The sequence below is a fragment of the Arvicola amphibius genome, chromosome 5 (genome assembly GCF_903992535.2).
Source record: "Arvicola amphibius chromosome 5, mArvAmp1.2, whole genome shotgun sequence".
Classification (NCBI taxonomy): Eukaryota; Metazoa; Chordata; class Mammalia; order Rodentia; family Cricetidae; genus Arvicola; species Arvicola amphibius.
This window is the reverse complement of record NC_052051.1, coordinates 89,528,586-89,552,943: the sequence shown is the minus strand read 5'-3', so window position 1 is coordinate 89,552,943 and position 24,358 is coordinate 89,528,586. Positions and strand designations below refer to the sequence as shown.

The window sequence follows — 24,358 nt, the reverse complement described above, 5'->3', positions numbered from 1 at the left end:
ATACATGCAATAAGCATGAATGAAATCTGTGCAGGGTGGTAATATATGCCTGATAGGAAGAAACTTGCTGATGTCTGTGAAAGGTGTGTGTAATAGAACCCTAAGAACAGCAGTGATAGTTTGCCTAGTAGTGTATAATGGGGGCGAGGGTGTGTGCCAAACTTGGTCTCTTCCTTGGCATGTCATGTAGGATGGAGGCTGGTGTTCAAGTGAATCTGATGCCCTGCACTGTATATGCTACTGTGGTTTAGGAAGGGGTTAATGTCCAGCATGGCTCAGTTCCTAGCAGTGGAGCCTGACACCCAGAACAGTGTGTAGCATAGGAAGGAGTCCAGCAGAACCTGATGGTAGCAGTGTAGGTGTGCCTTCTGCAGGAGAATGGGATCAGACAATGCGAATTCTACCAACTGTGCAAGATGTTACTGGGATAGAATTTCCTATTGTGATCTGGCAGCTGTCAATGTAGTGTATGAGTTCAATCAGGACATGATACCTAGTGGTTGATGTATGGTCTCAGGGCTAATATTAGATCCAATGTATTTGATGAATTACACTGTATGTCAGAGGGAAGAGAGGAAGAATGGGGAGTCAAGCCAAGCACCATATCTCCTAAGTGTATGTTAGCATATAGATGACCTGGTATCAATCAAGGCGTGATAATGCAGGTGCAATAGTTTGGCAGTGTGGGATGTGATGTCCATGAAAGCCTGCCATGTCAGTGCATGTGAGCCATTTAGGGAGTCAGCAGCACATGGTACCTAGCAGTGAATGTGTGGCAGCTGCGGGGTGATGTGTGCATTTCAGGTAAGTCAGCAAGCCTTGTAGGACTGTCATGAGTGTTAGAATACCCAGCCGGTCTGATATATAAAAAGTGTGTTTAGGTAGATGTGACAAGGGTATCAGTGTGTCCTGACACTGCCATTGTTGTTTGTGGTGGTGGGTGTGATATTTGAGAGGACCTGACACGTACTGGTGTATATGAATCTTCAGGGATCTGAGGGTGTCAAGTGGGGCCCAATAACTACCAGTACATTTCATTACAATGGCAAGAGACTATCCTGTATACCCTGCTAAGTAGCTGTTAAAGCGGGACTCTGTGGGTGATATTCAGGATCCAGACCAAGGAATGCATGTGAGGAATGCATGAGGGTTTGTGCAGCAAGGCTTGATACCTAGAAGTTGGTGTTAGATTTTGTGGGAAGCTCTTATTGTACCAATATTTAGAAATGGATTTTAGGCGCCTTGTGTGCTGTGTTTCTTTCTCATTAAAGTCCGACAGCTGGCAGCATAAGTGAGGTGGCATGGTCATAGTGTCTCATGTTGGATTATACCTGTAGCTGGATGTCAATGCAGGAGGATCCCAATAGTGTTTGAATCAAGCAGTACATGTGTGTCCTTGATAGGAGGTAGAGTGTCCAACACGGCCTGATACCTTACACCGTATCTCAGTTGACATTCTGGGTAAAACAATGTGAAAAAAAGCCCAGAATGTGTCACTGCTTGTGGGACAGTGGGGAATGAAGTTGACTAGCTGGGCCCAATACCTAGAAGACTGTATGGTGATTGCAGGTGAGGGGTGTCCTTAGTGTCCTTCAACTGGCAGTGTATGTAAGTACGGTTAACGTGGATGAACATGCACAGCACAGACAAGGACCTAGGTTCAGTTTCTGCTGTTTTCCCCAATTTAGTGTAACCATCCACCACAGTGCTATTATTAGAATCAAGTGGACAGCTCATCTCCTCCCCACACAGTGTGAGAGGTGTCAGCCCTCATCACACCACACACCACACCCAGACCTCCCCACAGCCACACAATATATACTGTTGTTCACCATGCCAAGATAAAGTTCATATTCTCCCCGACACTACAGATAAAATGGAAGTTTGAGACCCTGAAAACCACCTGTCTCATGCCGTACACACCACTGCCACAAATGCTATCCTACGTATCAGGCCCTTCTTGAATGCTTCTTCCTGAGGCTCTATTAAGTATATCCAATGCATGTCCCTGGGCCTATAAGATAGACACCTAAAGCCAGAATCACACTAGACATCATATCTGCTGGATTGGTTCAGCATGGCCTATGAAATATCAGTGGGCCCTAAGTGACAAAGGGGTGCAGTTTCTGTGTAGTAGCACTAAGAAGTGAATTGTAGGTGCTGTGGAAGGGTGTTCTAATTGAATTTTATATACAGTATTGTTAGAGCTTCATGGTTGGGGTACTGCATGCCTGATATGGAAGAAATCACCTAGGGCAGTACAAGAGCTCCCATTCAGCTGTTTCTAATATCACCCAATGCATTGAGATGGTGTCAGGCAGGTAATGTCGAACAGTGGCAATTACTAGCAGTGCTGTTTAGCACAGCAGATGGGAAGGGACATTTGTGTAGGATCTTTACGACCACTGGTGTGGGAGTTGAGGGGGAAAGGAACATCCTAAACTGCCATAGTAATGTATATGGATGACAATATATGAGTGTACAGGTAAGAAAAGTGTCAGGTAAAGGCTGATATCGAAATGGAAATGTGGATTGTGGGATGTGGATGTCCATCAGGGTCTGACACCTAGCTCTTTGGGGATATATGTGGGGTGTCAACACAGCCTGGCTACATGTATTCATTGTGAGGCAGCAAGGGTGGTGTGGTCTGCATGGGTTGACATCGAGCATTGAGAGTGGAGTAGTGCTGGGGAATGTGCAGCACTAGGTCCTCTGGCCTCCGGCAACAGCATGGAGACTCATGAGCTCAGGCAAGTTTTACATCTGTGCTATGCTCAGCATCCCTCTTCTCCTGCGCTGGGGTGTTTGAGTCAAGAGTATAGTTGACTGTCACAGGGGGAAATGAGCCCCCAGCTTTGGAGAGTCTTCATTCTGCTTTTTTACCATATCTTCATGGAGTAATGTTGAGGGTCACATGGGTGTAAGTGTGGTGAGCAGAACACATCTGGTTGTCAGCCTGGACACTCCTTCCTGCTGCATAGTACCAAATCATCTTGTGTTCGAGCAGGTATTTGTTGTCTGCTGGGCTGTGACAACAGTGTCCAGGGTTTCTCTAGATGTCCTACGATATAGTCTCCCCCAGCCATGTTTTAGCTTTTGTATTTTCTTGGCTAATGGCATTAATGCTCATGAGGCCAGAGTTCATCTTCTGTGCTGTCTCTATCTTCTTCCTAAAGAGGCTGAAACTTAAATAGATCTCTTCTGCATCTCTTACATGAATTTTGTAGTGTTTGCATTGGGGTCAGCTGTAATAATTGAATTAGTGTTCAGTTTTCTAATGGATTCCTTTGTATACTTATTGTTTGCCTTTGCATACTTGCAGACTTTTGTGGACGGATCATTTTCTCTGCTTTGATTACCAATGGTGCCCCTGCCAAAATCAGCTGATGCAGTGTGGGTCTCTTGATGGGATTTGTGTTTGAGTCCATATTTCTTCCATGTCCAACTCTGTGGATTTCCGAGACTTTGTGTGAAGGGCTGGAACCAGAAGTGGAGTATCTGGAGGAGTTCTCCTGTCCTCTGCCATCACATTTAGGATTAGACCCAGTTGGATGTTACATTTAGTGCTTGGGTAGCAGACTGACATGTTTCAAGTCTACCTGAGAAAAGATCTGTCAGCTACACAACAGTGACAAGCATGGAGAAACAGTTGTCTCTGAGAGTTTAGAGTCCTTTGGATTAAAAAAATGTTCTATTTGCCAATTGGTGTAAATTCAGCAGGAAACCTACTTTTGGTATTTGTTTGTTTGTGTATTGTCTCTATCCAATACCAGTAGGAAACATTATTAGTGACTGACGTCAAGTGCACCATCATCATGTTATTGGTGGCCTGAGAGAAGATCCAAGGACAATGCCCTTTTCAGGAACTCCAGTTCAGAGGCTGTGCACACATGCACTCGTGTGTCCCAAGGCTCTGTAGTGGCACTTTTTTGTCTCTGCTCAGGTAGTTTTCCAGGGTCATCTCTGAGGAAAGAGAGGCATAGGTGACATTTTTACACTATCAAAATACACACAGCATGAATGTAAGCTGGATATTCAAAGGTAACATACATTGGACGGCTTTCCTAGGGGATCCTTCTGCTATCCTCAGATCTTGATGAGAACTGGAGCAGGGTCTGAAGCTGGATGCTGGCACATGAGCCATCTCACTGCCCTGCACAGGATGTCCTCCTGAAGCTGTGTAGAAGTTCTGAGCTTTCCTGACCTCGGAGATCACCTTTCCCATCACCGACACCAGTGTTGAGTGTGCAAGTCCTCGGGTTAGGAATCCTCTGGGTCATGATTCAGGATGTGGCCAGGCAGCTAAAAGAGAAGGAATATTATAGATCAGTGAGGAACCTGGCTGAGAGTTCCACATCCACAGCCACAAGATCTGTGGACTTGACAGATAATGGCAGGTTTACTTTATGAAATTCAGGGACTAAAGAGGCAGGTATAATGCTCATTGTCGTCCATGGTGACCTTCCCTAGGCCAACATCATTAGGGTTTCATCAGGGGCATCAGAGGGCAGGGAATGATTTCTTATGTTAGCCCTGCAACTTTTCTGGCACCAGGCTCTAGGAACAAAGGAGTAAAAGCATTTTCCCACCGACATGTCTAAACATAGGCACTCTGCTTCCTGCACCTCATCTCACGTCCTCTTGACTACATTAGACAGGATACATACTTGGTGAAAATGAGCTTCCACAAAAGATGATGTCCCAAAGAACCTGCAGATAATAGGAAAGGGTGATCAAAAAGACATCTGGAGTTAACTTGGGGAACTCCATGTGACCCACCTGTACCAGACTGTTCATTGTGTCTGTGTCAAGAGGCCAGTGGGTGTACTTTAAGCATTATGCTAACCAAATATGTTATGTCCAAAAGAGTATCTAAGGACTCAGGTTTGTGCTCAGTGAGGACGACACCTGTGGACAGTTTTGGGATGAAGTGTGTGAAATTCCTCCTTCAAGAAGCTGGTAATCATGGACCCTGCCCCTGCTCCATCTAATAGGGAGGCGGTAAAGGAGGGAAGTAATGGTTGTGGGGTTCTGAAACTCAACTGATTTCTCTTCTCTCAGGTCAAAGGCTAAAGATAGCAACTTGCTTTAGTATCAGGGAAAGTCCTCATTAGTACAAAGGCAAATATCAAAATAAACACCACAACTGATCATTCTGAGATTTGCCTTTGTCGAGTCTGTTATGTGAATCTGGAGCCCATGATTCTCATTGGTTGTATCTCCTGGGTTTCACTGACCTGGCTACAGCACCCAAGTCTCCCTTTCCCAGGCACTGCATTCAGTAAAGTATATCACGAATGATACTTGCCTTAGTAATCCCCCACTGATGCAGAGCAGGTATGGCCACATAAACAAGTAGATCTTTCATTCCAGTCTGGTTTTCTTTGCAAGGCTGCGTGCACTCTCGTTCTCATGGTTCTTCAACACAGTACAGACTAAGCATCTTGCCAGTTGTTTTCCATACAGGGTTAAGATGGTGTTCACCCGTTATACACAAACTGTTCCTCCATAAGAGTTAGGGAACAGAGAGAAAAATGATGAGCTACTTGCCACAATTTATCTCAAGATCACGTTGAATACATGTCTCTGTTGTCTGTCTATTTACCTTTGTTTTCTGCATCATGACTACATTCCTTAGAGTTGAAAACAGTTGACATTGGCAGCCTCATGCTTATCCTTCTGTGGATCAGTGTCAAGGATAAACTACATCACAGTTACCTCTCCAATACAACAGGATGAAAATTAGTGGTCTCAGTGATGCCTTCAGCCATGAGACCCACAGATAAGCCCTGACATTCAGTCCCTTCTGAGTGGTCACTCTTCATTACATCATTGGTTCTGCATGGAGCATGTCCACGACAACACCAATGCAACTTTCAAAAGGGGATCCTAGGAGAATGCTTCTAATCTACAGTCACAAGTTTCTGTCTAGGTCTGACCCTCTGACCCCTGATGTGAGATCTAACCAAAAAGTAGTTCCATGACTGAAGACTAAGTCATGGGTCCTCTGTACTCCAGGAAAATATAGCAATATTTACCTTGCAACCTGGAGCAATATTTCAGAATTCCTTTTATTTTACACATTTCTTCCTGCTTGCTGTCACTTTCTTGTTAGGAGAAGAATGTTGTTCTGACAAGCACCCCACAGTAAGGGCCCCTTCACCAACAGCTGGACTGAACCAGCATGCAGTGGGAGTGTCTCCAGTGAAAAGAGAGAAATGGATACAGGCCCCGTGCAAACATATCAAAAGGGAGGGGAGGGCAGGGAGGAGCAGATTCACCTCTGTCCAGTGTGAAAATCATCTCCCTTGGACTTGACCTTGAAGAGAAAGACAGATGAATGAGTATTGATGTTGTTTATCATAGAAGACTGGCCCATTGGGGCTTCTAATTCAAGGGCATCTTTGGGGGGTAATTGTGGCACAGAGCTGCTCTCTGAGAAGGATGCTATTGAAAGTCAGCCATTGGACATACCTCCTTTTAACAATGGTTTTCTGTGGAGAACCCAGTGGTAGATGAAGGCTTACCATCTCTTGTGCTGGACTTCCCTGTTGGAGTACAGGACACTCTGTCAACTGGACTTTCTACACGGCTCCCAATTTAGCTATCTCTGTCTCACCAAGAAAACCGCCAACCGAATGGTTCATCCTATACAGTGACTCAATATGTAAAATGGTAATGACATATGGAAGGCACAGTCTTATGAACTTTGAAATATATACTTCAGAGTCTTGACTCATATCCTTCTGGATCATCTGTTTGCCGTTGGCTCTTCTTCTCATGCTCTTTCCTGGTCTTTTTAGTTTTCTTCCCTGAAAGCCATTGATGCTCTATAATTCTTTCTTCCTTTACCCAACACTACTTCTGGCTGCCTCTACAGCCTCTACTTCTCATCTACTATAGTCTATTTTAGCTTAAACAATTTGGGTTAAAGGTGGTGGTGGTGGTGGTACTTTGAAGAGTTGCTTTTGAAAAAAGATTTCCTAATTTACCTACCCTAACTATCATGTGATGGTCACAAAGGACATTAGAAGACATATAAATTAATAAACACTGACGTGCATCTTGGGCACCCCATTTAGCTGTGTGTGTGCACCTGCAATGCTCTGTCCTTCCAGTGGTGCCTCCTCCTTCTGAGAAACATGGCTTTTTCGTGAGAGTGGTAGACAGCAGCACAGAAATCTCAAACAATTTCCAATTCTCTTCTTAACCCTCTTCCAGCCTTTGGACAGACTGCTGGCAGAGGCTGCACTTACATCTTCGGGAAGGACACCTTTAAAGTTGTTCTTGGATGTTGTCTGAAGGGAAAATCTATGAGTTTCATGGGTTTCAATGATGCTCATACCCTCAGGTGTCTCCCTTTCCTTCCTTACAGAGGGTGGACTCTGAGCATCTGAGCTATTCTTTGGGGTGCTCACTTCCTGGTGTGCCTCACAGGACAAATACTTTGCAGAAGAAATGCACTCAGAGAATGGGCATCTTGAGGACAACACGTTGCAAACCATGCTACCTACTGCCAAACGTCTGCTCTGGAGAGGAGTAAGCTCAGGTACACACACGGGTACTGGTTGGGGAGGAATGTCCTCCTCCAGCAGGCAGCACAAGGTGGCAGGCATGCTCCGGCTTCTGCTCTCCTGCTTGCTTGAACACTTCTCCTCACGTCCCTGACGTTCAGCCAGCAGGGCGAAGGTGGGAATGGCAGGCTCACTCACTCTCCTCTTAGGAGGAAGGGAAGTGAGAGCACCTGGTGATAACGCAGCCACACAGGCCTGCAAGGACTTAGTGGCAGATTTAGTGTGGTCCTGGGCTGACTCATGGTTTAAAATTAGGTATGTGGCCATGATGTTATTGAATTTTTTCTCACGTAGGCAATCACTAATAGCCTTGGGATGGTAGCCCATACCCCACATAGCCAGCACAATGCTGGGATTTGGTTTGTTACAGAATGACTCTGAGGATGATGGGAGTTTCCAAAATTCTTCCCTGTCTTTGATCCACTGGTGCTGCCTAATGTCACATATCGTGGGCCTCTGCTCAGGGTTCATGGTGAACAAGTGCACAATGAGTTGCACAAGCAAAAGGTTTTGAGAAAGTGTGTAAGGAATGTAGTACATGGGATTCAGCATCTCCTCCTTCATGTCTGGATAGGTCCTTGATTTAAATGGGAACTTCGCTGTCAACACTGCATATAAAACCACTGCCATGCTCCAGATGTCAAGAGCCCTTGCATCATACTCTGTGTCATCGAATAGCTCTGGAGCACAATACTCAACTGTGCCACAGAATCCCTTGCACCTCTGCCCAGAGCTGACTCTGATGGCGAGGCCAAAGTCACACAGTTTGATGTTTCCTTTGCCATCAAGCAGGATGTTATCTAGCTTGATGTCCCTGTGTGCGATGTCATTATCGTGGCAGTAGTGCACTGCACACACAATCTGGCAGAAGATGTGTTGGGCCTCTTTCTGCTGAAGAGGGCCACCCTCCTCAATGAGCGTGATGAGATCGCCATGAGCAGCAAACTCCAACACCATATAGGTGTGGTCTTTGCTGTGGATGACGTGGAAGAGCTTTATTATATACGGGTGGTCTAGTTCTTTCATGATGTTGAGCTCTTTCCTATTGTTCCTGTCACTCTCCTCACCATTCGCAGGGATTTTAACTGCAACTTTCATATTTGTGAGGAGATGGCAAGCTAACTTCACCTCAGCAAAGCACCCTTTGCCGAGGATATTTAGTATGATGTAGTGATCTGTAAGTGTCTCCTCTTCATAAGTGCTGGCATTCAGGGCCAGCTACATGGTCTCCTCCTCTCTGGTCTTGCTAGGAAGGTTCTTGATCATTTCCATGCCAGCGCCAACTGAGAAAATCAGATTAAAAGCCATGAGAAGTAAGTCAAAGAGAAAGTTTTTAGCTTATGTTTCTTCATGGACAAGTGTGACAGATGTGAACAACCTTACAGTGAACTTCTGGGTCACTGTAAATAAGAATAAGCCAAACTCTAAAGAAATCCTGGAAAATGTACTGAATATGAGAACTAAACCTAAGGAAATAGACCGGAGTGAACACTACAATAATAAATTGAACATTGCAATACTAAATGCTTGATTATTGAAAAGAACAAGGGAAACAGATACAACCTTACCAAAAGTCATCAAAGAGGAGAAAATTCAGTTTAAATCTATAGTCAAGCTTTGTTCTTGTTACAGTAAATATGGCTACTTCTAAAACATCATTTGGAAGGCATGTTTTGGCCACTAACAAGTCATTTTAATTTGGTTTGGAGAAGATATCCTATTTATTCTGTAAACATATATGAAGATAAAATAAATAAAAATTCTATGCAAATCGAACCATTTCTGAATCAGTCTTTTTTTTTTTTTTTGGTTTTTCAAGACAGGGTTTCTCTGTAGCTTTGGAGCCTGTCCTGGAACTAGCTCTTGTAGACCAGGCTGGTCTCGAACTCACAGAAATCCGCCTGCCTCTGCCTCCCGAGTGCTGGGATTAAAGGCATGCACCACAGCCGCCCGGCTCTGAATCAGTCTTTAGAAGAAATTTTGAATATTTATTCACTACTAAGTGCTCAATATCCTAAACAATGGAAATTATGAAATCACAAAGACTTTGGAAAAACTCTTAGTATAAGTACATAGCACAGATAGCAAAGGAGAATCAGCATTCCGGCAGAAATAACAAAATCAGAGAGAATACATAGAATTATGATGCACAATTTGAATATGCTATCCTATGCTGAGGAAAAAGAATGTCATTTCTAAGAAAAACATTTTACATTACAAGATTCTAATGTAATCCTTTAGCAGACTATGCCATCAAATTTACCTATTTCTCCTGTCCCCAAATTGTATATTTTACTCTGAGATAATTTGGTGAATATAGTGATATCACTCTTCTTGACACCATAAGGAAAATTGTTCTTCAAATAATGTGTAATACCATTCTGTGTTAGTCACTTACTCTCATGTAAACTCAAGTATAAAACATTTTTTTCAGAAATCTATGATATCAATCATAAGTTTTAAATTATTTGTACATTTATAACTGATTTTGAATCTTTAAGTTTCTAATCTTTCAAAAATTTTGAATGTTTTATACATGATCATTCAACTTTCATTTTTATATTCTCCTTTTTTAAGATCTGAAAATGTTACTTTGTGGGCAGGTGTAACAAGTGTGTTGTTTCCTGATAACATAAGAATGAAGCCAATGTCCCAAGGTTTTTCGATTTTCTATATAGAGATATAACCAAAAGCCTGCTTAGGAGTCGATAATGTTAACAAGTTCTCACTCAAATTCCTTGAGTTTTTTAGTACTATTTTTATCTATTTTTACACAGTAATGTGAATTTTTTATTCTGCTCTCATGTTCTACCATGACTTGAGTTTCCACACTCTCACCTGCTCCATGCTCTCCCATCTTTTCCACCAGATTTACCTTCCTACCATCTCCCCTCAGGAAAGGGCAGGCCTCCTAGGAACATCAATGAAAGAGAGCATCATATGCTTCTATAAAACTTTACACATACTATCATATCAAGGCTGAACTAAAAACCAAGAAGGAAGAAAAAGAACCATAAGTAGACTGAAGAGTTAGCGACCATCTTTCCCACTGTTAGGAATTCCACAGTAACATCACGGTTATGGGAAATAACATATACACACAGGATCTAGGTAAGATCCCTGCCTCACAGGCTCCCTGATCTCTTTGAGCCACTATGAGCACCAGTCAATTGATTTTGTAGGCTGGGTATCCATGGTGCTCCTGACTACCCTGGTGCTCTGATCCTTCATTTGGAAGTATTTTGGAAACCTATGCTCTCATGAATTGTGAAACTGGAGTAAATGACAAATGTTTAAGCATGTGTTACCTCTCAGAAATCAAAAGTTAGTATGTAAAATCCTACGCAGATAAGTAATAAGCATGATAGTTCAATATACTTGGGAAAAAACCCCAAGAAAATCATTTGGGTTCATTGACATAATTGGATTCTTTTTCATACCAGAAAATCAGCCCCATGAAAACCACAATGCTCACCTCTATTGCTATGATGCAATGTTATTGTTAAGCACTATTGCTGAATACAATACTCATGTATATCAACAAACATGGAGTTGTTGACTGGTGCTTCAACTGGTAGAACACACTCACCCCTGCTGACTGACACTCATGATACAGAAATGTATTCTGCATGCCACTGAAGAAAAAAGATAATAATCATCATCCAACTACAAACCCTAGGACAACAGTGACCCACTTGCACAATGGACTGATGCATTATTGGAATAATTACAATGTCAGTAACCAGTCACTTTTTGATTGGATTTAAGGCCCCTCCAGGAGATGGACACCATTACTGACACTGCTCATATGGGCAAGAAACTGAGTGGAAAGGTCATAGGCTACAGGAAAACCTGCTACTGTGATTTTGCTAGAGCAGTACAGTGAACAAAATGATTTTTGTTGACATACTGCTACACAAAGGGATCAATGTCTTAAACAGCACACAGCAGTGAAGCCGTTTCTAGTGAGAGATATATCTAACCCCGAGTCTTACAGCAATGTACAGTAGTGTGAGGTTTTGTAATACTTAATCCCAGGTGGAAAGCTTCATGAAAACCTTCCCTCAATTTTCAGGGGAGAAGTCAGACGTCAGTAGTCAGAAGAGAAGGCAGAGAGATACTCACGACCAGATGTAATAGAAGATTCCAAGAAAACAAGGAAATTGATGAGCACATGAACTGAAAGAAATTGCAGCAATACACACAAGCATACAAAGGTTCAAGTCAGATGGGGGCGCTGTCATTGAAAATGAGAAGTAGAAATAGGGTTTCATCCCCAAACAGGAAAACATCAGCATTTGTTTCCTGATGGCAAAGAAGGAACAGTTTCCTCCAATGGATTCTCACTGGATAACTTGACCACTCCTCTTGGTAGGATACATGTGTTGGAATCATTGTCAAACACAAAACCAACTTAATAGAAATGTGGTAGACTTTTGTGCTCATTGTCCTTTTCTGTGGACATTTTTAGGTCTTAATTCCTTATTTAAATTTTTCTTTCCTATTTTATAATAGAAAGACTGTAAGACCATAACCCAAGGCGGTATGGGAAGATAGGAGGGTGTTGAAGAAAATTGGGAAGGGGAAAACGATCAAAATACATTACAGAGAAGACTTTCAATGATAAAATGTCAAGAAAATAACAGACTGGTATGAATTCACTCATGTATGGATGATACCTGACTTTCAAAAAGAATTAACACTAACATTTTTCCAAGTATTCAATAAGGAACAAGATGGAGACCCTTTCCAGCATGTCCTCCATAGCCTTCAGTAGCCTACTACAAGACCTGGTGAGCTGAGCTTTCTTCCCTTGATCCCACATATTGGATATGATACCCTGACTTCCATCCACAAATTTTCTTTGGACTTTCATAAGTGTGTGTTGTAATACACTTGTAGATAAATAAGTAAATAGAAGAAAATGATCTAAATATAAAATAAAAAGAAATTACAAGTCAGCAGTCTGTGAACTTGGACATGAGAATCCTTATTAAAAGTACTTGAAATTTTCCCGCAAGTTTAACAGCACATGAAAACGGCTATGTTCATGCTCAAGCTCAGTTCATTATTGAAGAACAGAAAGACAATTATAACAGAAAAGGAGACAAATCAACATTTGAAGAGGATACAGTTTACAATACCCATAGCTCCAATAATCAAATTTAATCAATTTCCCGAAAACAGCTGCAAATGCAGATGACTTTGCTATTTTTGACATGCCTGACACAAAATATAAATTTTGAGGGACCCTAAAACATGCCACCGAGGACACAGAAGAGAACTGTGGTCAACCTGGGGAAGTCCACGGTTTAGGGACCTGGGTGTCTCAGCTGGCACAGACTCTTTACACAAAAGAGTGATAACAGAGTCCTAGGTTGCTCAGAATCCAGCCTTGGGATTCTCATTAGTCAAGCAGTAGGAAAAAGGACTGGTGGCCACATCCCCACTTCAAAGTTGTTTTGACAAACGAAGAGAACAGTTTGGGTCCCATTAAAGCAAAAGCGCCTTGAAAGACAGCAGTCAATCAGGCTATACCTGGTGTTGTTTGAGTAGATCAGAAGCGCCTCCTCCAAATTCGCGGGTTTATACACTCTATGTAGGTATTGCCTCTGTCACTGGTGCCCTCGAAGTGAAAGCTCTGCCTTCAACCTTCCAGGTCTAGCACCAACTGTCTGTTAGTTTTGTTCAAGCTTTGCACCTGCATCTTGATCTGTGACCTGATTGGTAACATGTACAGATCAGAGCCAATCAGATTGGATAGACAATCGGGACTCTCTCATTGTTCAGGTTAAAATCATCTAACTCGTGTGTGCATGCGAATGCTTGGTAACACACTTTGAACGTGGGGTCCTGTGAGAACAGGATCAGAGCAGAAGGCATCACCCCCACACCTCTTCCTTTTGAGGATTGCCTTTCAGTTGTGAAAATAGACTTGGTTTCTGAAGGTGGGATTTGTGTTTAGTCTTTTTCTTGTCTTTCCTTAGTGAAAGGATCATTAGGCTGTATTTGTACACTGTTGTCTTTTGAATACCCATAAATGCAACATTACCAGTACCCCAGGAATTCCTGTATTCAAATAAATAATAACCTATAATGAAAAGTCAGGCTCACTTAAAAATCCAGCATCTGTGTCTTGAGTGCAGGCAGATCTTTCTCTAAGAGCCCCCTCCCTTTTTTATCCAGTGTTTTGGGCTATGTAAAAACCTTTACTTTATAAACTCAGAAGTTACATCATCAACTAGTCTTGGCTTATTATACTGATACTGGTCATAAATAGCCTAAAATTAAAGTAAACATGACCTTATCGAACCATTATTTTCCTGACTTTCCTAATTTTTGCACTCATTTTGTTATGGGACATTTTAATTAAAAAAATCTATTTCTCAGTTGTAGCAACTTCTACAATTTATTCTATAATTTGTGTGTTTTCTAGTACATTGAGGAAACAGAGTCATTTTCTTGGTGAACTTGTCTTCAAACCTGGATGCATTTTGTACATTTCTTCAATATTAGTGCACAATCTGAAACGAGGTTTTAAGACCTGTTGGTTTTCATGGGTTTTTTTAGAATGTCGATCATAAAGAATTTATGTAATTCTCTCCTTCTAACTTGCTTCATTTTTGTGACAAGAGATGATACCTGTGTGTGTATTTGGGTGTGTACCTGTGTCTATGTGTCTTTGACAGTGTGTGTGACAGAGAGAGAGAGAGAGAGAGAGAGAGAGAGAGAGAGAGAGAGAGAGAGAGAGAGAGAGAGGGAGAGGGAGAGGGGAGAGAGGACAGAGAGAGAGAGGGAGAGAATTCATATATATGGGTCTTTAATGTAGGGCAGAAAGAAACAAAGAGGCCCTGAACCTAGCCCTATGTGTATTTTCAGCACTATATACCATAGGTTTGGGTGTGTATTCAAAGTTACTTATCAGGAAGAGATACTTAGTCATAGGTGACTTTCATTGTATGGGGCAAAATACATTGAAAGTCTTGCTACCTACCAGTTTATGTCTATGTAAGTTTGTCTGTAAGGGGTAACAGGCAGAACATGATACATTCTAGTGTGTTTGTGTGTGTGTGTGTTTGTGTGTGTGTGTGTGTGTGCATGTAGGTAATTGTGTGTGTGTGTTTATGGGTGCTCCAGTTGTTATGGAGGGAGGACTTCACATGACATCACCACCCATGTATGTGTGTCAGCGTCTATAGAAGAGGGGATTCTGAGCAGTACCTGGTACCAAACTATGCATGTGGTGGTTGTGGTTATAAGGTTGTGAAGATCTTTAAGTCATGACTCTTAGCCCTGCTTGAAAGGCTTTGGTTGTAAGGAATAGTAAATGTAGCGGTACCTGGCATCATGGTCTTGTGTGTGTGTAGCGGCCTTTGACTATGAGTGAGGGGACACCTACTGGACACGACACCAACCTCTCTCTTTCTTGGTCTCAAGCACTTTGTTGCTACATATTCTGTCTCTGTCTCTGTGTGTGTCTGTCTGTCTGTTTTTTTTTTTTTGTGTGTGTGTGTCTATCTTCTTCTTGTGCATATTTGTGTGTGTTGATAGACGAGTCTGGGTTTGGAACTCAGCAGTCTCTCACATGTATTTGTGTGTGTATCTGTTTGTGAATTTGGCTGAAGATGAGGTGATAACTAAATGTGATCCCTTTCCATGTATGTTTGTGGGGAGTGTTACCTGTGGATGGGAAAAAGTCAGTAAACGAAATTACACATACTTGATTTTCTCTGTGTGTGTGTTTGTGTTTATTTTCATTCATTTTTTTGACAGACTGAGTGCACCTAAAATGACCTAACACCATCCATATGTGTAAGTGTGGCCTTTGCTATAGCAGAGAGTCTACCTAATATAATGTAACACCTAGTCATGCATTTATATGTGGACCTTTGCATTTGTGAAAGTCTTACTGAGGATGAATTGACACACAGCCATGCATGGGACCTTTGACAATAGGAGCTTATGCCTTGCATTCCTGACAGTTAGTGGGAGTAGTGTGGGTCCTTTGGACAAGGTGCCTAGTCATATGTGAGTCTCTCTCTCTCTCTCTCTCTCTCTCTCTCTCTCTCTCTCTCTCTCTCTCTCTCTCTCTCTCTCTCTGTGTGTGTGTGTGTGTGTGTGTGTGTGTGTGTGTGTGTGTGTGGCTGTTTCAGTAGAAAATTTGGTATCTAATTATGGTCTAATTGGTATCTAATAATGGTCTTAGTCATGTGTGAAGAGCTTTTTATATAAAGAAAGGGCTACCTAGCAATTCCTGCAACCTACTCTTGTACGTTCATTATTGCATTTGTTTCTGGCGATGTGAGCCTGTGTACTTGTCTGTGAATATGTGTGTTTGTGTGTAAATACATTTCATTTTGAAAAACTGTGTTTGTGTGTAAATAATAAAATACATTCTATTTTAGATGTAGGTGCAGAGATGTGTGGGTACATGTTAGTTCCTGACTTTTTCCCCTCCATTGGAAACCCACACACATACAGACAAACACATGCATGGATAAGATTTAGATTCTGCTAGTTATAAACTGCACAATAGACAAATTAACAGACACACACACACACACACACACACAGAGGGGGTATGGGGTTTGATTATAGACCAGGGAGAAACAAAGAGGTTCTGACACCTAGTCCTGTGTGTATATTCAGGGCCTTATAACATGGGTTTAGTTGTACATGCAACGATACTCATCAGGAAATCATACTTAGCTATAAGTGACCTTCAGTGAAGGGGAGGAGATACATAGAAGGACGACACCTACCAATTTATGTGTGTGTAATCTTTGTCTATGGGATGACAACTTACTGAACCTGATAAATTCTAGTGCCTTCATGTATACCTATGTGCAAGCCTGCATGCATTTCAATGTGTGTGTTTTATTTATGGATACTTTAGTTGTTAGGGAGGGAACTCCTCATATGATCTATCATCACCTATGTGTGTATTTGTATCAGTGGCTATAGAGGGGATACTGAGAAGTACCCTAAACCAAACCATGCTTTGGGTGGTTGTATCTGTAAGTTTGGAAGACTTTCCAAGACAAGAAAGTTTGTAATGCTTCGGTTATAAGGAAATGGGAAATGAAGCAAAACCTGGCACATGGTCTGGAATGAGTTTGTGAGGGGCTATATAAGAAACTGTGTATTCCAGATACAGCAGGACTGATGAGCACGTGAGCTCACAGAGGCAGTAGCTGTACAGAGGAGCACACAAGAGGTCAATTCAGGTGGTGGTTCTGTCATTGAAAAGAAGAAGAATGGAGTTCCATTCCTAACCAAGGACACATCTACAACTTCCTGGAGACAAAGGAATAATCAGTTTCCTCTAATGATTACATACAGGGATCTTAGTGACTCCTTTTGCTAGGAACCATGACCTGGAATTATTGGCCCTCAGAAAATTAACCCAATAAGAAATGAAGTAGACTTTTGAGTGCATTTTCATTCTTTCAGGATATCTTAAATGTATGTATTGCAAATTTTGACTTTTCTTTTGACTTGTTTTCTTGCAGAAAGAAAGCCAGAATACTATAAAGCAAGGCAGGTTAAAGGCTCTGCAAGGAGTTGGGTAAGGGTGAAAATGATCAAAAATATACTGTGTAAAAGACTTTTAATGAGGAAACATCAAGAAAAGAGAAGACTGGTATGAATGCATTCATGGATGGATTCTACGTGATTTTAAGGAGAGGCAGCACTCATATTCATCCAACTACTCAATAAGGGAAAAGGGAAGAGACAGTTTCCAACAAGTACTACAAATCCTCAAGGATCTGCCACACAACATAATGACTTGAGCTTCTCCCTTGATCCCAAATCTTTGAAAAACAGCACTGACTTCTAACCATAAGTTTCCTCTGACTTACATATGGGTGTTTGTGACAAATACACAAATAGCAAATAAATGAATAATTCAAAACAAACATAATGTAAAATAAACATAAATTATAAACCAGCTGTTTATGGACATAAACATAACAATCCATATTGAAAGTATTTGAAATTGTCCAGCAAGTTCGACAACACATAAAGAAGGCCGTATTCATGCAAAAGTTCAGTTCTTTATTGAAGAAGGGAAGAACAATTCGAACATGAAAGTTGACAATTAAATCATATGAAAAGAATACAGAATAAAAAACCTTTAGGTCCAATAATGAAATTTAATAATTTTTTCAGAAAACATATGCAAATAAAGATGGCTTTATTATGCGTGACTTGTCAAACTCAAAATGTAAATATTTAGGGAACATTAAGAAAGGCCACTGAGGATGAGGACATGGAATAGGAGGACAGCAATCTCCATGGGATGGCCCACAGGGTTCTGGGCAGGTGCCTGGGTGTCTAGCAAGGACAGACTGTTTAGACAAGAATGATGCAGCGTCCTTAGGTTGTTCAGAATGTAGGCTTGGGCTTTTGATTCTTCAGTTAGTAGGAACTTAGGCAGGTAGCCTAGTCCCCACCCCAAAAGTGGTTTTGAAAACAAAGAAAGCATTTTGGGTTCAATGAAAGCAGAATAGTCATGGAAGAGAGCAGCCAATCAGACTGTGCCTGGTATTGAGTAGATAGAAACGTCTCCTCCAAATTCGTGTCTTCATTGACTGTCTATGTACACTGCCTTTGTAACTGGTGTCCTTGAAGTGAAAGCTCTGCTTTCAACCTCACAGGGCTGACACCGATTGTCATTTAGACACCTAACTTGTACTGTGCATCCTGATCTAAGGCCTGGTTCGTCACATGTACAGAACTAACAAATCAGATTGGCTCAGCAATCTGGATGACCTCTTTGTTCAGGGTATCTCAGGTGACTTGTGTCTGCTCTACAATGCTCTACAATGCACTGCATGTGGGGTCCTGTGAGAGCAGGGTTACTGCAGAAGGCTTTGCTTCTTTGTTCCTTTTTGGCAGTAATATCTCAGCTAGGCCATATCACAACCACACTTCTTCCCTTCCCGGGTCTCCTTTCAGTCCTGATAACAGACTTGGTTTATGAAGGTGACATTTGTGTTTGATCTGTTTCCTGTCTCTCCTGAGGGAAAGGGTCATCGGGCAATATCTGTGCACTGTTGACTTGTGATCTCCCATAAATGGACCATCAATAGAACCCAAAGATTCCTACCTTTAACGAACTAGGATTCTGAAACTAAATCAAGACTCACTTAAAATTCCAGCATCCTCCACTTGAATGTGTGCTGATGTTTCCCTGAGAGTCCCCTTTCTTCTTGAATGTCAATACTTAGGTCTATGGAAAAGCCTTTACTTTGTAAAATTGAAAAGTACATCATCAGCTTGCCATGGCCTATTATACCAACACTGGTCATTAATAGCCTAAAATCAAAACAATTCAAAACATAACCTATCAAAACGATTATTTTTTTGCTCTTTCCTCATTCCTTGCACTGCTTTTGTGATGGGTCATTTTAATTCAAATATCTCTGTATCTTAGTTGTAACAAGTTCCAAAATTTATTTCATTCAGGTATTTTCTCAATATTTAAATCAATCACTTAAAGAAATTCCTTAAATTTTTGGATCTAGTTTTTCTATTTCATAAGTATTCCTGCTGAACCTGTAACCACTTCTTTTAAGATGTTAAGACTTTATGTGTTTTTTTGAGAAGGACACACATAGAGACTTCATTGAAATCTCTGCTACCGCTTCCTTTCCTCCTTGTGCCTCAGGTTATCCCATGTATCCCTGCCTAAAATATCAATTCTTACATGAGTTTAGTGCAGGTATATGTATGGATTTGTGCAAATGCATAAACACACATGTTTATAAACTATTGAGTCCACTTAGCTTTGTTTTGTTCATCTATGTGTCTAGGGAATGAATGAAATATGTCACAGCTTGTCCCTGGAGGAGACTGGTTTACCCTTTACCCTCCCTCAGTAGGGATTGACACCTAGCCTTGTTGGCAAAGGGAAAACCTGTCTTCTTCATATATGAAAAATAAAGTCAAATTCCTCCCCTAGACCACTATTTTTCAAGCTTTATATTTCTTGTTTTCTACACTCCTTTTCCAAAGTCTGTCATGTCCACCTTCTTGAAAATACTTTCTCTGATCAGTTTCCTTAATAATATTCTGATTCTTGAATTCTATTTGTTTAGAGACTGATTTACTTTCTCCATCACATCTATGTCATTTTGAAATTGTACTCACATCGTTAGTGCTGTAGTATATACCTTTATTCCAGCACTCAGGAGGTGGCATCAATAAGGTCCTAAGATTGAGGACATTCTTGGGATATTGACCTACTACATTTTCTATTGCTGATAGACATGATGACAGAGACAATGTGGGGAAGAAAGAGTTTATTTGGCTTACATGTTCTGGTCGACATTTGTCTTAGGGAAGTTTGAGCAGGAACTCTAGCACGAGCTGAGGCAGAAAGGAGAGAAATCTGGCTATTGTCTTGCTCAGTTGACTTATACTACATCAGACCAACTTGAAAGGGTGATGTCACCCACAGTGGGTTGGGGTTTCCCACATGATTCAACAAGAAAATGAGTCCTGTGACTGGTCACCAACTGCAAAGTCACAAGCCTACTTTCAGATGCTCAGCATATTAATGTTTTTGTTAGTGAGCTATCTTCCTAGGAAATGCATGGATTAGCAATAGATTATATTGGGTGAGTGAGTCCACATCCAGAAAGACAAATGCTGGAAGTTCTTTACATAGACTGTTCTTAGCTTCCATTCTTCAGATGCAAGTACAAAACATAGAGGAAGAGTCAGGGCTACCTGGGGTGAGTGGAAAATTTGATGTATGTGTGTAAGTAAGATTTTCATATAGTGGTGGGGATATTTAGTGGGAGCTGAAACCAAACTATGTATGTATTTATAATGCTTTGGATGTGTGGGAGGACTTATGTGGTCGTTGTTAACACAGCCATGTTTGTGTAAGAGGCTGTGGCTACAGGAGAGGGAACACAGGAAGACCAGCGTCTTGATTCCTTGGTGGGACTTTGGTGAGAGTGGAGGAAACATGTAGAAATTCATATCAATCTGTGGGCAGCGGTAGGAGTTGTGGGTGAGTTTGAATGCAGTAGAGCATACAGTAGCCACATTTTGGACAGTTTTACGATATGAAGAGCCAGACACATAGACATGCAGATATTTGTGATGTTTTGCCTATAAAGCCTAGACTTGTGTGAGTGTGTGTGTGTGTGTATGTGTGTATGTGTGTATGTGAGTGCGTGCATGTGTGCATGCGTGTGTGTTTGTGTGATGTTATTAAGAATTTTGTCACTGGGTTTGGGGTACTGAGCACTACTGATCAAGTACCCATGTTGGTACATTGAGACCTAGATAATGAAAGGAAGAACCTATCATGTCCTGAGACCTCATCCAGTGTCTATGATCTGTATAATAAAAGGGAAAACAGCAGGATTGGAAACATAGGCCTGAGAGTGGGCCTTTAGCTGTAAGGAAGGGGACACCTATTATACCCTGACACATATCCATTTGCGTGTGTGTATTTGTGCTGTGTCTGTATGTGTGTGTGTGAGTGTCTGTGTTTGTATGTATGTATATCTAATGTGCTGCTGTATGGGAAGACTATGAGACGCCATGTCATTATGTGCATGCTCTGTGTGTGTGTGTGTGTGTGTGTGTGTGTGTGTGCGCGTGTGTGTGTGTGTGCTTATGTATGTGGACTGTACTGTAGCTAACCTGACACTAGCTGGACCTGAACACATCTCCATATGATAAGCTCTATTTATGGGCAAAGTGATGCACAGAGGCACCTGTCATCTGGCTGTAGGGGAGGGTGAACCATGCAGGACCTGCTATGCAACCATGTGTGTGTAGGTAGAGATTTACTTGTAAGACAATAGGGAGATAACAGAATCTGATGTGTGCTTTGTATGAATATGAGGATATGGAGAAGGGTGGAACAACTAGTTGTGATCATGTGTGACTTTGTTTGTAGGGAAGGTTTATGTCCTAGGACCAGATATGAAGACTTGTATGTATATGTTGAACTTTCACTATAGGAAAAGGGTATATAACAAGATCAGAGAACTGATGTGTGTAAGACACTGCTATGTAAGGCAGGCAGGGAAAACCTAGCAGGTCTTGATTCTGATTTATGTGTGTGATTTGTGCTTATGAGAATTGGTACCTCAGAGTAGGAGTTAATGAGATCTGTTTTTCTTTGGATGTGCATGTCTCTTTCTGTATGTGTTGTGTGATTTTGTGTATGTGTTGTGTGTTTTGTGTGTGTATGTGTTTGTGTTGTGTGTGTGTGTGTCTGAGACAGAGAGAGAGACAGAGAGAGAGAGAGAGAGAGAGAGAGAGAAAGAGAAAGAGAGAGAGAGAGAGAGAAAGGAGGGAGAGCGATTGAGTTTCTTTATGTGGGGCTTTGAATGTATGGCAGGGAGAAAAAAAGAATCCATGACATCTAGCCCCATGTTTATTCTCTCAACCTAACCATCAGTTTGGTTTTATTTTTGAGAGTATTTCTCAGGAACTGATATTCAACCATAGCTGACTTTCAGTGTAACGCAGGGAATACATAGAAGGAATAGCCACTTACCAATTTATATAAGATTTATGTGTATGTAAGATTTCTCTGTGAGGGGATATCATGAAGTACTTGATAGGAACTGGTGTATTCATGTATACATATTCGTATGCAAGCAATTGTCTGTGTTTGTGTGTGTGTGTGTGTGTGTGTGTGTGTGTGAGAGAGAGAGAGAGAGAGAGAGAGAGAGAGAGAGAGAGAGAGAGAACACATTCTATACTATATAAGATTTATGTGTATGCAAGATTTTTCTGTGAGGGGATAACATGAAGAATCTGATACGTACTGCTGTTTTCATGTGTGTGTGCAAGCATGCATGCAAATGTCTGTGTGTGTGTGTGTGTATGGTGCATGTACCGTGATGATGTGCATTAGTTGTTACATAGGATATAATGCATATTACTTATCACCACCCATGTGTCTACTGTGTCAGTGGCTATTGAATAGGGGAGTCTGAGAAGTATCTTGTTCCAAATCATGTACTTGGCGATGTTACACATACCATTTGGCAGATATTGCATGGCACTACACTTAGCCCTGTGTGGAAGACTTTAGATGTAAGGAAATGGTAAATGTAGCAGAACCTGGCATCAAGATATCAAGATATGGTGTGTGTCTGGGGGACCTTGATGATGGCTGAGGGCATAGCTACAGGGTCTGACACTAAGATCTCTTTCTTTTGTCCAAGGTTCTTTTGTTTCCCTCCCCTCCTCCTCTCCCCTCCCCACTCCAACCCACTCCTTTACTCACATCTCCCCCTTCTCCTCCCCTCTACTCTCCCCTCCCCCTCCCCTCTCCACCCATTTCTTCCCCTCTCCTCCCCTCTCCTTTCTTCTCCATCTGCCCTATCCTCTACTACCTGCTTCTCTCCTCTCCTCATCTACACTCACATCTCCCCTTCTACTCCCCACTTCTCTCCACTCCTCCTCTTACCTCTCTTCTCCTCCACTCCCCTCTTCCCTCCTCTCCTCCCAACCCCTCTCCTCCCCTCCTCTTCATTCCCTTCTCCTCCACTGTCTTCCCTTTTTCTCCCCTCTCTTCTCTCTTACCTTCTTTTCCCCGCTCCTCTCTTCCCCTCTCCTCTCCTTCCCTACCTTCCTCTCCCAAACTCTCCCCTCACCTATCCTCCTCTCCCCTCCCCTCCTCTCCCCTCTCCCACCCATCCTTCTCTCTCCCACCAACAAGTGTTTGTGTGTATAACTTGGCTCTTTAGAATTGGGAACACAGCAAGTCCTGACATCTCTTTGTGGGTGTGTGTTGGATTTGGATATAGCAGAGGATATAACTAACTTAATCTGATCTTTGTCCATGTATGTATGTGTGAAGCTTTGCCTTTAGAGGCAAAATGACAGGAACTGTCAAATAGCATATCATCTATTGTATGTGTTTCTGTGTGTAGTATGTTCTTTAATAAGGAATGTTGGCACAGGAGAATCTTAACACATTAAAATGTCCATGTAAGTCCAGTGATGTGGATGGACATGCTGTCAGTTCCTGCCATTTTCCCCTCCATAGGCAAAGCCTTATATATGGAGAGATACCAGATTCAGCTAGTTATAGCTTCCCCTATGGCCAAATCCACACAGAGACAAATAGATTAAGGATTGGCTGGGTCGCCAATCCTGAATATCCAAATTAAACAAACAAACATATTTAGAGGAGAGAGAGACAGAGAGACAGACAGACAGAGAGAGAGAGAGAGAGAGAGAGAGAGAGAGAGAGAGAGAGAGAGAGAGAGAGATTGAGTTCCAAAATGTGGGTCTTTGGATGTATGGCAGGGAGAAACAAAGAGGCCCTGACATCTAGCCCTGAGTTTATTCTGACAGATTTATACCCTCTGTTTGGTTTTATTTTTGAGAGTACTTACCAGGAACTCATATTCAACCATAGCTGACTTTCAATGTAGGGCAGGAAATATTTTGAAGAAACAGCCACTTACCAATTTATGTAAGATTTCTCTGTGAGGGGATAACATGAAGTACTTGATAGGAACTGGTGTATTCATGTATACGTATTTGTATGCATGCAAGTGTCTGTGTTTGTGTGTGTGTTTGTGTTTGTGTTAGAGAGAGAGAGAGAGAGAGAGAGAGAGAGAGAGAGAGAGAACATTCTAAAGTATGTAAGATTGATGTGTATGCAAGATTTTTCTGTGAGGGGATAACATGAAGAATCTGATATATACTGGTGTTTTCATGCATGTGTGTGTGAGCATGCATGCAAGTGTGTGTGTGTGTGTGTGTGTGTGTGTGTGTGTGTTTATAAT

At 41.7% G+C, this 24,358-nt stretch overlaps 1 protein-coding gene across 1 annotated transcript; it reads right to left on the bottom strand.

Moving 5' to 3' along the window:
* Window positions 1-3,818: 3,818 nt before the first annotated feature.
* LOC119815287 (sperm motility kinase X-like) lies at window positions 3,819-8,672 on the bottom strand. The gene is made up of 4 exons (XM_038331429.2): window positions 7,059-8,672; window positions 6,475-6,548; window positions 5,719-5,838; window positions 3,819-3,963 (listed from the first exon to the last, which is right to left on the bottom strand). Exons 1-4 carry the CDS (start codon window positions 8,670-8,672, stop codon window positions 3,819-3,821), a joined length of 1,953 nt encoding a protein of 650 aa, XP_038187357.2.
* Window positions 8,673-24,358: the final 15,686 nt, after the last annotated feature.